This window comes from Drosophila bipectinata, chromosome 2R (assembly GCF_030179905.1).
Source record: "Drosophila bipectinata strain 14024-0381.07 chromosome 2R, DbipHiC1v2, whole genome shotgun sequence".
NCBI classification, from domain to species: Eukaryota; Metazoa; Arthropoda; class Insecta; order Diptera; family Drosophilidae; genus Drosophila; species Drosophila bipectinata.
In genome coordinates, this window is record NC_091737.1 from 13,312,728 (window position 1) to 13,327,656 (window position 14,929).

General features: G+C 40.7%; 1 protein-coding gene and 1 pseudogene across 1 annotated transcript; both read right to left on the reverse strand.

The window, feature by feature from the left end:
• Positions 1-256: 256 nt before the first annotated feature.
• Positions 257-2,192, reverse strand: LOC108131464 (probable cytochrome P450 12d1 proximal, mitochondrial). Its single transcript, XM_017250343.3, has 4 exons — positions 2,026-2,192; positions 1,639-1,964; positions 1,458-1,574; positions 257-1,402 (listed from the first exon to the last, which is right to left on the reverse strand). The coding sequence occupies exons 1-4, from the start codon at positions 2,125-2,127 to the stop codon at positions 382-384; spliced, it is 1,566 nt and encodes a 521-aa protein (XP_017105832.2). The 5' UTR covers positions 2,128-2,192; the 3' UTR covers positions 257-381.
• A 1,318-nt stretch (positions 2,193-3,510) lies between these two features.
• LOC108131471 (probable cytochrome P450 12d1 proximal, mitochondrial) lies at positions 3,511-5,297 on the reverse strand (annotated as a pseudogene).
• Positions 5,298-14,929: the final 9,632 nt, after the last annotated feature.

Below are 14,929 nucleotides of genomic sequence, written 5' to 3' on the forward strand. Positions count from 1 at the left end.
CATGTGCCATATTCTGAGATATAGATTCCCATATGCTACTTTTTTGACGTATTTGCCATTTTTCTGTGTATTTTGTAGCAAATGTTTATAAACAAAGTCGTAATCTGATAACAATTCTTTAAAAAAGAGTAAAGAGAGTAACGACAAAAGGTGGTTCCTCCCTTCATTAATAAATAACAAAAGTGGCCAAACACAAAACAAACCTCATCTAATCTCTTATTGAAAGAGCAACAAATAAATAACAAACTTCAAGAGGTAGGTTAAGTACAATTATCTTATCAATTGCAAAGCTATCAGCACAACAGTCGGTTTATTATACACAATATGTACAGTGTTCTCTTAAATTAAGGAATTTAATTTCGCAACAATGTTTAAATAGTTCTATTGCTCGACATCGGTGAACTTGAAGGGAAAAGGAATGGCGGGCTCCATCACAAAGAGGGTCTTGAAAGGACGACTGGCATCCCGGTTGAATTCCAAGTGAAAATTGCGGACAATTTTGGCCACAGTCGTCTCCACTTCCAGGTCCACCAACCTCTTGCCGATGCACATTCTAGGTCCGAATCCGAAAGGCAGGAAGGTGAAGGGACTCACCTGCATCTTCTTGCCAGTTTCGGGATCGCGGAGCCAGCGTTCTGGAAGGAACTCATCAGGGCGCGTATAGTAAGCTCCATCCTTCATCAGGACATTGGCTCCCATCAAAACGGTAGTGCCTGCGGGGACTTTATAGCCGGACAACACGACGTCAGATTGGCAGGTTCTAAGGGTACCCAGCCCGTTCGGGAAATAGCGAAGAGTTTCCTTGATAACTGCTCGGAGATACGGCATATCTTTCATGTTCTCCTCGTTCAGGAGTGTGTCCTTGGTGGGCATAATCTGCAGCAGCTCCTCCCGCAACTTGGCCTGTTTCTCCGGGTGTTTGGCCAGCGCCAGAAACACTGCAGAGAGCAAGGTGGAAGTGGCATCCACGCCAGCAAAGAGAATGTCCAGTCCCATGATCACTGCAATTTTTGGGTCGATCACCATCAGACGCTCTAGCATGCTGTTATTATTGATCTTTTCGCCATCCAGGCGTCGCTTCTCGATATTATCCTGTGTCTCCTTCAGTAGATTATGGGCCACATCCAGACTGTCGTTCAGGGCTTTCTTCATTCTTCTGTAAGCAGGAGTAGAAACAACCTTCCACATCGATGGCTGGAAGTCCAAGCTGAAGGCCAACTGAAAGATTTCCCTTGTCGTTTTGAAGAGGGTGAGGGCGTCGGGATTTTCACGATTCTTCCGAATCAAGCCCATTTGTCGATCGAAGCCCACCAAGGCCAAGGATTCAAAAGCTAGTCGGCTGATTTCGCCATAAAAGTCCTCAGGTACTTCCAATGTCTTGGAATCTCTTATTTCTTTGATGCTTTAGGAAAAGTTTCTATAAGATTACATCTTTAATATATGATTTTAAAACTCACCGTTCAATAAACTCATTGTTGATATTTGACAAAGGCTCGTAATACATTCTTAGACCTCGAGGTTGCATAAAAATAGGATTAACCGCCGAACGTAGTTTTCCCCAATCTTCTCCTTGACTGGAAAAAGTTAGAAATTTCGTTATATAATATTATGAAAAACTAATCTTAATGAATAACTTACGATGCCACTAAGCCCTGCACTTCTCCATAAACATCGGGTCTGACATGTCTGCGGAAATATACAATCGATTCAAGACCATCGCGTCGTGGCCATATTCCCTCATTGCGGAATACCATTTCTATATCCTTGGTATTGAAAGTGGTGACCCAGTCCTTGCGGCCAAACATTCCTGGCATAATATAGACATCTCCATACCGCTTTCGCATCATCGATGCATATTCGGTAACCGAGGCATTATAGAACTCGCCGCCTGGCATGAAGGCCCGCATGAACTTCAACTTTCCCGGGCGAGGAATTTCGCTAAACGGCTTTTCACTCTCAGTTACCTTGGAGTTACAACAAAAATTTCATAAATTGTTTAAAGTTGATGGACTCAGCACAACTTACATTGACTTTGGCCTCAGTTTGTGCCAAGGCTGAGGCTGATCTTAATGATCGGGCCGGGCCTATGGAAATAGCTAGACAGCGCGTCGTGTGCAAGGTGTTCATACTGGTTCTGAATATAAACTAAACACAATAAGGCTGCTCACATTTTATTTTATAGAGAGGTCTTATCTCTAAAGCGCAATAGGTTCTACAAGCGGAGAACTGAGAGATCCGCAAATTTAAAAGCTTTCAAACCCAAACAAAACCTGCCAAACCAAGCATGATTTGCAGTTTCTTATCAAACAAACGGCCTATCATCGTGATTTGACTGCCCTACTCAGCAAAAAACACTGCCCAGCTGATCTGTAGAGCTTTTCAAAACTGGTTTCCTCGGTATTATAGATTTTCAGATACCCCTTTAATTAAAAAAATATAATTTTCAAAAAAGAAGCTTTACAAGAATTATTAAAAATTAAAAAAAAAAGCTTTATGCTAGAGATAGAGGCACGAGAGAGAGTGCCTCTTAAACTAATTTAGCTCAATCATCTTTCTCGATACTTATCATTCTAGATACTAAACTTTATGCAAATGAGACTCTCTAATAAAAAGCAAACAATTTAGGAACTATTCGCTCGTTTTCCAAATGCAAACAAACTAAGAGAAATGTAGATCTAAAACCAAAAAGAGAAAAGTCATGTACACACATTAATTTCCAGTACAAAATTTTCAATTTTACGCCAATTTTACGAAATTACCCGCTAATTAAATTTGCATTTTCCAATTGGCTAAATTGGCCAACACCACCTGGAAATAGCCAGAAGAGCCCAGTGCTCCACTCCAAACCCGCCCAGCCAAAAACCACTAAACATTACGAGTCCGGTTTCGATGTTGTTCGGCTTTGGGTTGTGGGGCTCACAATTAAACATCAATTTTGTCGAATATTGGTTGAGATAACAAAAGTCGGGTTGGCGTTATTTATAAAAGGCTCGTGCCACTGGAAACCTGTTTAATCTGGTGGGAAAATCTTTGGGTCATTGTAGCATATATTTCAAATTTAATAGAGCTATTAGAGTTGTGATATTTGGGTTTAAAGATTAAAAGCACTTTTACTTTTTAGCCTCTTTCACTTTCAACTCTACTTCAAATTCATTAATTATGTCGATAAATCCTTTATATGTCTAATCTTCTTTATGCTTATATTACCTTTTTTGATTTATTTTAATCTTTATTCTACATATTCAAATCACATTCAAGTCACATTAGGATGATGAAAGAATCGATAATGATGTCGCGTGAAAATGATAACAAACTCGTGCCACTTCAGACAATCTTATCTTTTGGGAAAATCAGTTTAAATATTTCACAGGAATTTCTTTTCATTACCTAGGCTAATAACTCATTTGTTAAGGATAACCTATCTTAGTTATTCCTCCTTAAAGTATATGCTTTTACTCCCAATTAGACTCAAAAACACACAACCAGAGTATATTGCTTTTAAATGTTCGTTTATTTTATAAAATTAATAATAATTTTTCAATTCTCGAGATCAGTAAACTTAAACTTGAAGGGAATGGCGGGCTCCATTAGGAAGAAGGACCTGTAAGGACGACTGGCATCGTGATTGAACTCCACCTGGAAGTTCCTGATGAGCTTGGCCACACTCGTCTCCAATTCCAAGTCAACCAACCTCTTACCGATGCACATCCGAGGTCCAAATCCAAAGGGCAAGAAGCTAAACGGATTCATTGGATTTTTCTTGCCAGTCTCGGGGTTCCTGAGCCAACGTTCGGGAAGGAATTTATCAGCCTGAGGGTAGTAGCTATCGTCCTGCATAAGGACATTGGAGGCCAGGACTATGGTGCTGCCCTTGGGCACGTTATAGCCCGAAAGAGTCACATCGGTGGGACAGGTTCTCAGGTTCCCCAAACCATTGGGATAATACCGGAGAGCCTCCTTGATCACAGCCCTCAGGTAAGGCATATCCCTCATGGTGTCCTCATTGAGGGACGTGTCCTTGGTGGGCATGATCTTGAGGAGCTCCTTTCTCAGCTCAGCCTGCTTCACTGGATTTTTGGCCAGGCACAGAAGCACGGCTGACAGAGTAGTCGATGTGGCGTCCACTCCTGCGAACAGAACATCCAAACTCATGACAGTGGCCATTTTTGGATCCACCGCCATCATCCGCTGCAGCATGCTGTTGCTGTTTATCTCTCCACCTGCCAAGCGGCGCTCCTCTAGCTTGTCCTGGGTGTCCTTCAGGAGTTTCTGCGCCACTTCCACACTTTCGTTGAGCAATTGCATTAGTTTTCTGTAGGTGGGCGTTGGAAATACTCGCCACATCGATGGCTGGACGTCCAGCTTGAAGATATACTTCAGAATATCCCTTGTTATCCTGAACATGGTAAGGGCATCTGGATTATTTCGGTTCTTTCGTATCAAGCCCATTTGCCGGTCAAAGGCCACCAACGCCAGCGAATCGAAAATCAAGCGATTGATTTCCTCCATAAAGTCTTCAGGAACTTCCAGGGTTTTCGGATCTCGTATCTCTTTGATTCTAAAGTATTTAAAATATGAATTAAAGTATTTTAGATATTTTAGAAAAATATGTACTACCTTTCAATGAACTCATTGTTGATGTGGGATAATGGTTCATAGTAAGCCTTTAGGCCTTTGGGCTGCATAAAAATGGGATTTAGGGCAGAACGCAATTTTCCCCATTCCTCCTCTTGCCTAAGGTTTAAATTCTTATTTTTTAGTTTAAAAAATATTTAATTTAACTTACGACACTACTAGGCCTATACTTTCTCCGTAAATATCCGGTCTAACTTTCGTTCGAAAATGAACCAGAGAAGCAAAGGTGTCTCGCTGTGGCCAAATTCCCTCATCATTTCCGGAACACCATTTCGATGTCCTTTGTGCTGAATGTGGTGACCCAATCCTTCTTGCCAAACATTCCCGGTATAACGAAGATATCGCCATAACGATTTCGCATCGCCGAGGCATAATCCACAATGGAAATGTCATGAAACTCGCCGCCGGGCATAAATGCCCTCATGAACTCCAGTTTCCCAGGACGTGGTATGTCCCTATAGGGTTTAGCTTCGGTTGCCTAACAATAAATTAATTTTTAATTTCTAAAGAATTTCTAATTGTGAGTAGGTTTTAATCTTACATTGGAATAAACTTGAGCCGTTGCCTGGACTGAAGCTGTTCTCAAAATTTGAAGAGAGCCACTTGATAAAGGCACCCGGCAAGCATTTATTATCATTTTTGTATTTTTCACGCTTCTTCGAAGCAAACAATTTAACAACTGAAGCCGTGTGATGCCCCGCTGGTTTTTATATCAAAAGTCTTATCAGTAGAAGCAAAAAATAAACAAACAAATTGTAAACAAAACTTATATTTGCAAGCCATAATGACTGGCAGTTTAGTATCAGCTATAAGCTTTCATCGATTCTAGTGATTTGGGTTAAAGGTTTAAGCAAGAAACACTTTGTCATGGAAATTAGAGTCCTTTTTAAACCTTAAAGGATAATATCCCCTTATTAAAAAATAAATAAAGCTTGAATTATATTTTTCATATTTAATAAATGACCAAAATAAAGTCCTCCAGTTTCAGAGACTTGGCCAAGGAGTACTGAGCACCGGCCAAATGCAATCCGACAAGAGGCTGTAAATCTTACCGCGCATTGTTGTAGTTCCCTGGAATTCTTCGGGAGCCCATCCGCCCTCTCTTTCGCCGCCGCATCGCTGCCTCTTTCATGTGTCTCCCATGTGCATAATCAGTGCACTCAGGCATTGCACAAAAGGCGGAGCGGAAAACAGAACCCAGTTATGTTCAAGTGTCACCAACGCTGGCCGCAACTGTCGGCAATAACAAACCCAGTGTCGAGTCAATGGTGGCCAGGCGGTCGGTGGGGGAGGCGTTATCCTTTCCTGAGTTTGGTCCTGACGGAGCACGAGATGTATTCCTGTGGCTCCGTTTTGTACCTGTTCACGACGTGCGACGTGGGCCTCCGTTCCGAGTCCTGAAATTCTGAAATCCTGAAGTCCTGAACTCCTGAGTACCGAGTGCGTGTGCAGTTGCAGTTGCTCATTTTTCCTTATTGCACATGGCCTAAACCTACACACTCACACCCCTATAAGTTATACCTACACACGTACATGTATGAAAGTCCTTTGGTTTGGGAGTGCCATCTGCCGTCTGACATATCTCTTGAATCCATTCCTGAATTCAGTCTTTGGCTTGCAGAATTCCCCTTTTTTCCCTTTGTTTCATTCGCCAGTGAAAGGTTTTAAAATTTTGGATTGGAGCACCCTTGAAGCTGCCTTCAGCAAGTGGCATTACAAACCATTCCACCCACTCCCACCCACTTAACTGTTGGAATTTCTCACGTGTGCTGGGCGTCTTTTGAAGCTCAGGCTGAGCGCATCAGGCGCAACGACTTGAAGTGTTTATATTCCATGCCGGCAACTTTATCCACACCCCGGATACACGGGGGAAATATGTCAAGGAAACTTGTTGGCAAAATGTATTGTATAATTGAAAAATAGTGTCAAGACAAGGGGCCTATTATGATTTCTATTCTATTAAAAATATGGCTAATAAACGCTTAGGTTTTCTCTAAACTGAGTGAATTCTTTATCAAACCTACAACTAGATTATCATTTAATTTATCTATTTTGTATTATCATACCATTCTATCATTTTTCTCAGTGCAACAAAAGCTGCAACAGTAACAACATCCAGAACAGCATCAGGAACCGCAGGAGCAGCAGCGTGCCACACAGTTGCCTTGTTTATGGTAATTACTTCACAAATCTTGCAACTTTTTAATTAACTTAATTTGCTTGAAATGCAACAACTTTCTGGCTTGAAGCGAGGGAAAGTATGTTTGTGCGTAAGTGCAGTACAATTTTGTACAAAAATGAAACTGCATTTTACTGTGGCCTAAATGTTTCTCAGGCTGCTCCTGTTGGTCATCAAATCAAGTGATTGCCCGGCACACAGGCATACAGTCGTCCTTTCGTTCACACCAGGCACCTAAGACTCCAAAGGACATGTGGTTAACGCTGTTTTTCCATGTCATGTCAGCCGTCTGACAACTCTCCGTGTTCGGATGCGGTTGCCAACTTCAGGCCGAGTGGGCGGTCAAGCTGGGAGTGGGAAATAGCCTTCAAATGCAATGGCCAGCAGGCTCTGACCGACGCACATTGTCAAAATCTGTCACTTGGCCAACACACTCATGCATACATAGAGAAACCTAGCGAGAGAGAGATGGATGCTGTAAGTGGATGCTCTCGCTCACACCTTTCTCACACCTGGCCTAATGAGCTGTCAGCAGCCATGGCCGAAACTGCTACCAACTGAGCAAAGCAACCGCAAGATTTTGCAGACACTTTTGGCCAACACACAGACACGCTAATATTTCGAGTGTTCGTGCGGCCAATGGTTATGTGTTTAACATGTCTTAATTGCCAAAACTGAGAATTCTCGGCCAACAATGGCAGTCTCTCAACAAATTCAGGCAGAGCTTTGGTATTCCGTTTATGAAGTGAAAGCTAATTTCGTATAATGGTTTCTCCGGCATCGATATGGCTTTCAAATCTGTGGCATCTTCTGAGGAGGTGAAGATGGCAAATGCGTTAATTTGCATTCAAGGATTCAATGATTTTGCCAATAAGGTGTGTAAGTTTAGGGGGGGAAAAGTTCTAGACTATAGAAAGTACATAATGTAAGATATCAGATCTTTGCATAATTACCAAAAACCCTCTTGTAAGCCAAACCAAAATAGCAATGAAAATCAACCAAATCTTAAGCTTCTGATGTATACTAAGCTTTAATCGTTTTTGGTTAATAGGCCCTGACATTTGGGAAATATTTGATATTTGTCGGCATTCCGATACTGAGTAACTCAACCACTAAATGCCCGCCGGTCATGTTAAACCCTTCGACACATTGTTTGTTTGATTGACCGCGGCTAATTAATAAATTGTGGCAGTTTCGACAGTTTGGAAACTCGGATGTGTTTGCTTTTGCCAGAAAAAAAAACACTCACACAATATATGAGTATATGAAGTGCCCGCATAGTTGACTTCTCACATGCTCTCGCACATTTGCTGATTAAATTATAATAAGTGGAGGCAGCTCTTCAGAGCCCTCGGCCCCCATCTACCATTTCGTAAGTCAACAATTACAATTATGCTTTGATGACCGTATGACCAGCACACATTAATTTATAATTTGTTCAAATTATAATTGCCGACCATAACTGCAACGATACACGCACACACAGTACAGTACAGCACAACACACACAACCCAATCCAGTGGCATTTGGGGCATTAACATTAACACCCTGGGGACATGACTAAGCCTCTGATACACATGAAACGAAATGAAAAGGGGCCGGAGGGTCAAACACAGAGAGCTTCAGGCTTCTGGCAGAGGGGCGCACACAAATTTGACCTCTTCAATTGACCAGGCCTTTGGTCTGGACGGTTGGGTGGTGCCGAGTGGGCTGGGGTGGCGTTTGTTTGTCTGTTGACCTTCATGACGTCGCCAGCAAACGGCAGATGCATGTACAATATGCACTCGTCATCGGCGAGAGGTGCACTCAAGGGTTGCCCTCACGCTGGCTTGTCAGTCATTTTTTCTAGGGGGGTCTGCCAAACTGCCCGCATACCCTGGCTTACAAAAAATTCATATAGTAATTGTAATGGTTGTGGGAAAGTAGGAAAAATTTTATCACCCTTCTGGATAAAATATATTTAAGAAATCACATAATAGTCCTCATAGATACACATTCTTTTTGTCTATTTTCTAGGAAATAAATACCCCTTTCTAGGTACTATTCAGTTGTAATCACTCATATACTCTTTATTAACAGAAGATGACGCATTCAATCTAAATTGAATTATTTACTCGATTTTTATGAATGAAACTCTCGTCGTAAGTGATTCACGAGAGCATGAGTGACACAGAATTATAGTGCCCGAATATGTGTATCTTTGGCTCATTCAATAAATTATAATTTATGGAGCTTGGAAGCGGCTTCTGCCAGTGAATTCCGGTTAAAAGTCACCCCCTGCCCCCAACCTCCATGGCGAACCGAGCTCATTAATTTTTAGGGAACCCCTTTCGCCCGATCCAGGCCCCCTTGCGTTTCCACGCGAACTGATGGAAGGTGGAGTTCAAATGGCAACCGAGCAGAAGATTTCTCAATTGTCGCTGTGGCGCCCAGAGGGTATGACAATTTAATTAATTAACGACACAGAACTCACTTTTCAACATGTGGCCATTGAGAAGTAGATTGGGATTGGAAGGCAGGAAGGAAGTCAGCAACCTAGGAGACACAACACAACACACACAGTCCCATACATTTGGTCCTTTTGCCTCCTACTTATTATTCGGTAAGCGAAAAAGCCACAAACTCGCTGTGTGGCAGCTACTTGTGTTGATACTCGAAAGGCGTCCCAGTCCCTTGCCCCAGCCATTTGCAACATGGTGGTGGTGGTTTCATCAATCATGGGAAGTAGTAGTAACCTCGCCCGCAGGCGCCTAACCCTTCGATGAACTCATTGAACCCGAATATCACATTCTATGAGGGCCACTGTTCTTGGGTCTCCCAGCCTAATTGCATTATTTGTTATATTAAAGTCAAATTAACGTGGCATCAACATCATAGGCATGGCACACACCCTTCCATGCCACTAAATAATGCCTCTTGCCCCCCTGGATGTTGGAAATTCAACTGGTGAATGTTTAATGGGTATTTGGCTTTGATGTTTGGACAGCTCGTATCGTATTTCCTATTCCAATTCCTATTCCTATTTCACTTTTCCCCATTTTGCTGTTTTGGCCCTTTGGCCGGTTGGCCATTTAAAGCAATTTGCATTTATGTTTTCCAAAATGTTGCCTGGGATCAAATGGAGTTATTACATGAAGTGGCCGCTTCGGTTTCGGTTAGCCGACAGCCAGCAACTAGCAGCTAGCATCCAGCTGGAGTGACAACAAATTCCATCGCAATGGCAATGGCATTGGCCAAAAATTCTATTTCATAAGCGTTGCATGCCTCAAATTTTACAGCAAATAAACATTCCGCATCGCCGCATCCAATTCTATATGTAGGCATCCTTGTTTTTTTTTTTTTCAAAGAGTATATGTCTGTGTTTTCATTTCCCTTCATGGTTGTGTTTGTATTTCTTTGTTTTTGCTTTTGTTTTTTTGCATATCTGCATCCGAATGTGTGCAAAGTGCTGCTCTTGGTTATGTGCCACAACAATTTCATTGTTTTTTGTTTGGCTTGACATAAATTACAGCGACAGCACGCATATTTTCCAGCTACGAAGCTATTCGGGCCCAGGACTCGCAAGGACTCTTACATTCCCTGCTGAATGGCTGGCTTCTCTTGGTATACATTTTTGTCGAATCAAATATTTTTAAGCCGAAACCTTCTTGTCCCTGACACTCCATAGTTATGCTAATGTCAACGCAGTGCTAAAAAAAAACCCAGCAAACTATCTGGTTCTTTGCGAAATGTGTCAAAGGACATGCCTGTAAATCCAATACGGCGTATGACATGCGTTGGACGGCAGGAAACAGAAAGGATAACGGCTGAAAGTTCTGGCCAGGAACAGAAACAGAGCCAGAGCCAGAACCAGAGCCAAGTGCCGAGCAAACAACGTGGCCTCATTAAAGTGACCAAAGGAGAAATCGAGCAGGACACTCTGACCTACCGCCTGAAGAAGTATCTTTGCTGGGCAATTTTTACACTGCGACAAAGATATTAAAATATTTATTAAATGCTGAAAGTTTAAGCTGTTATTTTAAAAAGATAACTTACTTTTTCAGTGAGTTTCACAATAAAAATTTTCTAAGAAAACTAAGGACCTTTTTCTTCCGGTTTAGTGTTCAAACTAGACCCCTTCGCACGTGTAAACATCAATTTGCGATTAAATATTATCCTAAATGGCGTACAACAAGGGCTGTCCTGCCCCCCGAGATCCACGAATCCTGGCAAGTGGAGAAAGGGGCAAGCAGAGGTATTGGCAAGAAACAAAGCATACTTATTTGGGTCACTCACGCATACACAAATGTTTTCCCTGTTGTTGTGTCTGCACAGATTGCCGGACAAGTGGTGGGCAATGGTAAGTAGGACCAAGGACCAAGGTCCAAGGACTAGACAGCAATTTGGTAAACAAGTCGCCGACGCCGCCATCGCCGCCGCCATCGCTTACACGCCTGTGACTATATTTAGGTGTCCGGCGTGTTGCCATCATAAAACTCATGCTAAAATAATAAAGTGGACATTGGCCACTGGACACTGGGCACTGGCGTTGCACAAATTGAGACGCACAAGTGTACCAGGAACAATGGCAATCCAGATCCAGATTTAGACAAGACGCGTATTCGCTGCTAACACAATAACTTTCTTGCTGTTTTACGATTCCCTTTTTCCGTTGGACGAGGACGTGGACGTGGATGTGGATGTGGACATGGAGGGGGGATTCTTCCCTTAAGAATTACGATTTACGAGGAAAAACAAACGTGAGCGGCACTTGCAATCCACATGAATGACTCTCTTTTAGCCTGCAGGCGAATATTTGGTGTGCCTACCCATCAGCACGCCTCCTTGGCATGCCGGGTAAGTCGCTTTTTTATGACCTTTGGTCCCACAAATATGTGCGTAAGATATGCGGCCGCGATGACCCCACGCAACCCCCCCGAGGGGGACAGACAGGCCAAAGTGTCGTCGAGTGTAAATCATATTTACAGTGGTACTGTAATTGAATTAGGCCTCCCCAGCACCACCAGCACCACCGCCACCCCACATCCCTCATCCAGCACCATGCACCCAGCGTGAAGACAGAAGGGAATTTAATTTTACGTAAAAGAGCACTTATTTGACCTTTGTTGACCAGCCATTGGGATGGACGAAATATGCTGGCTTAACTCGATATGCTTCATTTGGGCATGATAACTCCAAAGGTCAATAATGTAGGTTAATAATTATTAGACATGTTTATTGGGGCTATGATGGGCTTAAAAATAGTACGGGTTCTCGATTGGGGAAATTAGACTGTATAGTTTAGGTGAAGCTTTAATAGTACAAAATATTTATATACTATAATTGAATTTTTTTCTTTATTTTAAATACTTTCTAAACAACGATCCCAAAGAAACCAAACATTAAAATATTAATAATTTTAAAACAAACTATGAGATATAGGTGTCTCTCTCCAATGCTGCTGCCCTCTATGTTTCATAATCTTGTTAATGTAATGTAATCTTATTCAAACCTGTCCTGCAGATGGCGCCTCAAAAGTTTCCCTCAACAAGGCAAAATTGATCCGATCCGAGATGTACATTGCAGTCGCGAAAGCCATGTTTGACCAACAAATGCAAAGCCGAGACAAGTTTAGAAAAATACATTAAGAATATAATTAGGTTTTCCATCTTGTCAACTAGGTAATTAGTATTTTTTATTAGTTTAATATTTTTTAATTTATTTATTTTCGTATTTTGATGGCAGCTATTTTTGGCTGGAATGGAATGGATATTAAATACTCTTTTCCCCACCACCTTTGAGGTAGAGTATAAGGCGCGTTTTTTTTATAGTGGTATCCCCAAGAGGCCTAATCCACTTTACTACCTTTGCAGCCAAATTCATTTGGCTCTTTTCGCTGGCCCAGCCTCATATGTGACCACTACAGACATATTATATTATTTATTTAACCATCACGAGGTGCTCACTAGCAAGGTCCATGATAAGTCAAAAATTAAATAATTAAAATAAAATAGGTAGTAAAAACAAAAGTAGGCCCAAGTAGAAAATAAGTAGTTTATAAAAAAAAAAAGAATTCGCTTTAAAAACATTTTAAAACACAAGCCGGTCCATTTTCAGAAAATTCAATGTTAAATAAATAAAATAAAAAAAAGGTATAAGCCCCAGGCATTCAATTATTATTCAAACTAAATCTACTATAGAATCCACTAAAAAATTAAATATTTGAAATAAAACAGGTAGTAAAAACAAAAGTAGGCCCAAGTAGAAAATAAGTAATTTATAAAATAAAATTGGCCTAAAAGAAAATTCCGTAGAACCAATTGACAAATTAAGTCAAGAACATCCTTGCTCAAAAAGTATATAAATTTAAAATAAAATAAAAAATTAGAATAAAAAACAGGTAGTAAAAACAAAAGTAGGCCCAAGTAGAAAATAAGTAATTTATAAAATAAAATTGGCCTAAAAGAAAATTCCGTTGAACCAATTGACAAATTAAGTCAAGAACATCCTTGCTCAAAAAGTATATAAATTTAAAATAAAATAAAAAATTAGAAGAAAGAAATTAGAATAAAAAACAGGTAGTAAAAACAAAAGTAGGCCCAAGTAGAAAATAAGTAATTTATAAAATAAAATTGGCCTAAAAGAAAATTCAGTAGAACCAATTGACAAATTAGGTCAAGAACATCCTTGCTCAAAAAGTATATAAATTTAAAATAAAATAAAAAATAAGAAGAGAAAAATCAGCCCCAATGTCAAAAAAAAAATAACAAAAAGAAGTTGATTCTTGGTCGAAGGCTGACCACCGAATGAATTTTAAATCTCCAGAGACTGCCTTTTATAGGGTTTAGGGCCCACTTCAAATACAGGTATGTATTTCGATAAACAAAAATGTGTTGAAAAGGTGTAGAAAAAATATTTTAAGTGTTGAATTATATTTTAAGGGTACTTTTTCATACCCTTGCAGAGGGTATTATAATTTTTGTGAAAAGTATGCAACGCAGTGAGGGAGACATCTCCGACCCTATATATTCTTAGGGTCGAGTATATATATTCTTGATCAGGATAAGTGCGTTGCCGCGCAAAGTTGAAAAACGTAAAAAATTCAAAAAGCTTTAAAGTGTTGAAAAATTTGCAAAGAGGCAAAGTTCTGTTAAAAATTAACAGAACTTGAGCAGGTAGGTTGAGCGGGCAAATTTGAATTGTGACCAAAAAATACCAAACAATCCAAATTAAGAATTAATATAATGAAAATCACTCTTTTTCACGCACTCTTTTTCAAGTTGTGTTTCTTTAATGTAGATTTTTAATATAAAATGGTAAAAGCTAAGATGAATGAAACCAAAAAATTGTTATGGATAAAAATATAAGCTGGGTAAGCAATTTCTTAAGAAAAATGAAACAAAAAAAACCCATTAAAGAATCAATCATGTTACTTGTCATGTTGGTAATTCGTTTCTAATATGCCGCAATTGAATGCCCTAAAAGGAAGCGAATCCAACATGATATACAATCTTTATGGTCTGTGGTCAACGGGGCCAAGTTATCGATCCATGTACTTCCTTGCCGCGTATCACGTAGCCGCAGTGTTGCCTTTTTGAAAAGGCGTCACTGGCCAGCGATGTTTTTGCCTTTTAGCGGTGGCACTTCCCGTTCGAGATCTGTGATCTAAGATCTTAAATCGACGCCGCGATCTTTCGATCGCGATACAGATACCGTGGCGGTGATCTTGTACGATATTTCGTGCATTAATTGCTTTTGAGTTTTGGACCTGGCCCGGTCTGGTAAACAATTTCAAAATGTAGCTCACGATCACATGTCTTTGGCCCGAAATGGCAACGAGTGCTAACATTTGGTCGGTGTGAATTAAATTGAGTAATTAGGCGGTGTCAGAAGTCCCGACTTCAAGCCATTGGAAACTGGTTTATCCCCGATATTGGCTAGTTGGTCTTTTTGTCTCTGCCAATTATTTAGCCAGATGCTTGGCCTGGACCAGTGCATTTATAGATTGTTTTTATTGCATTTCGATTAGTTTCGAATGGGTTTTGGACGTTTTGGTCGCAGCTAATTAGAAATACATGCTGTGGAATTTGCGTAGCCGGGCCACGCTTATTTTGGCCAGGCTAAGCAGCGTGCATT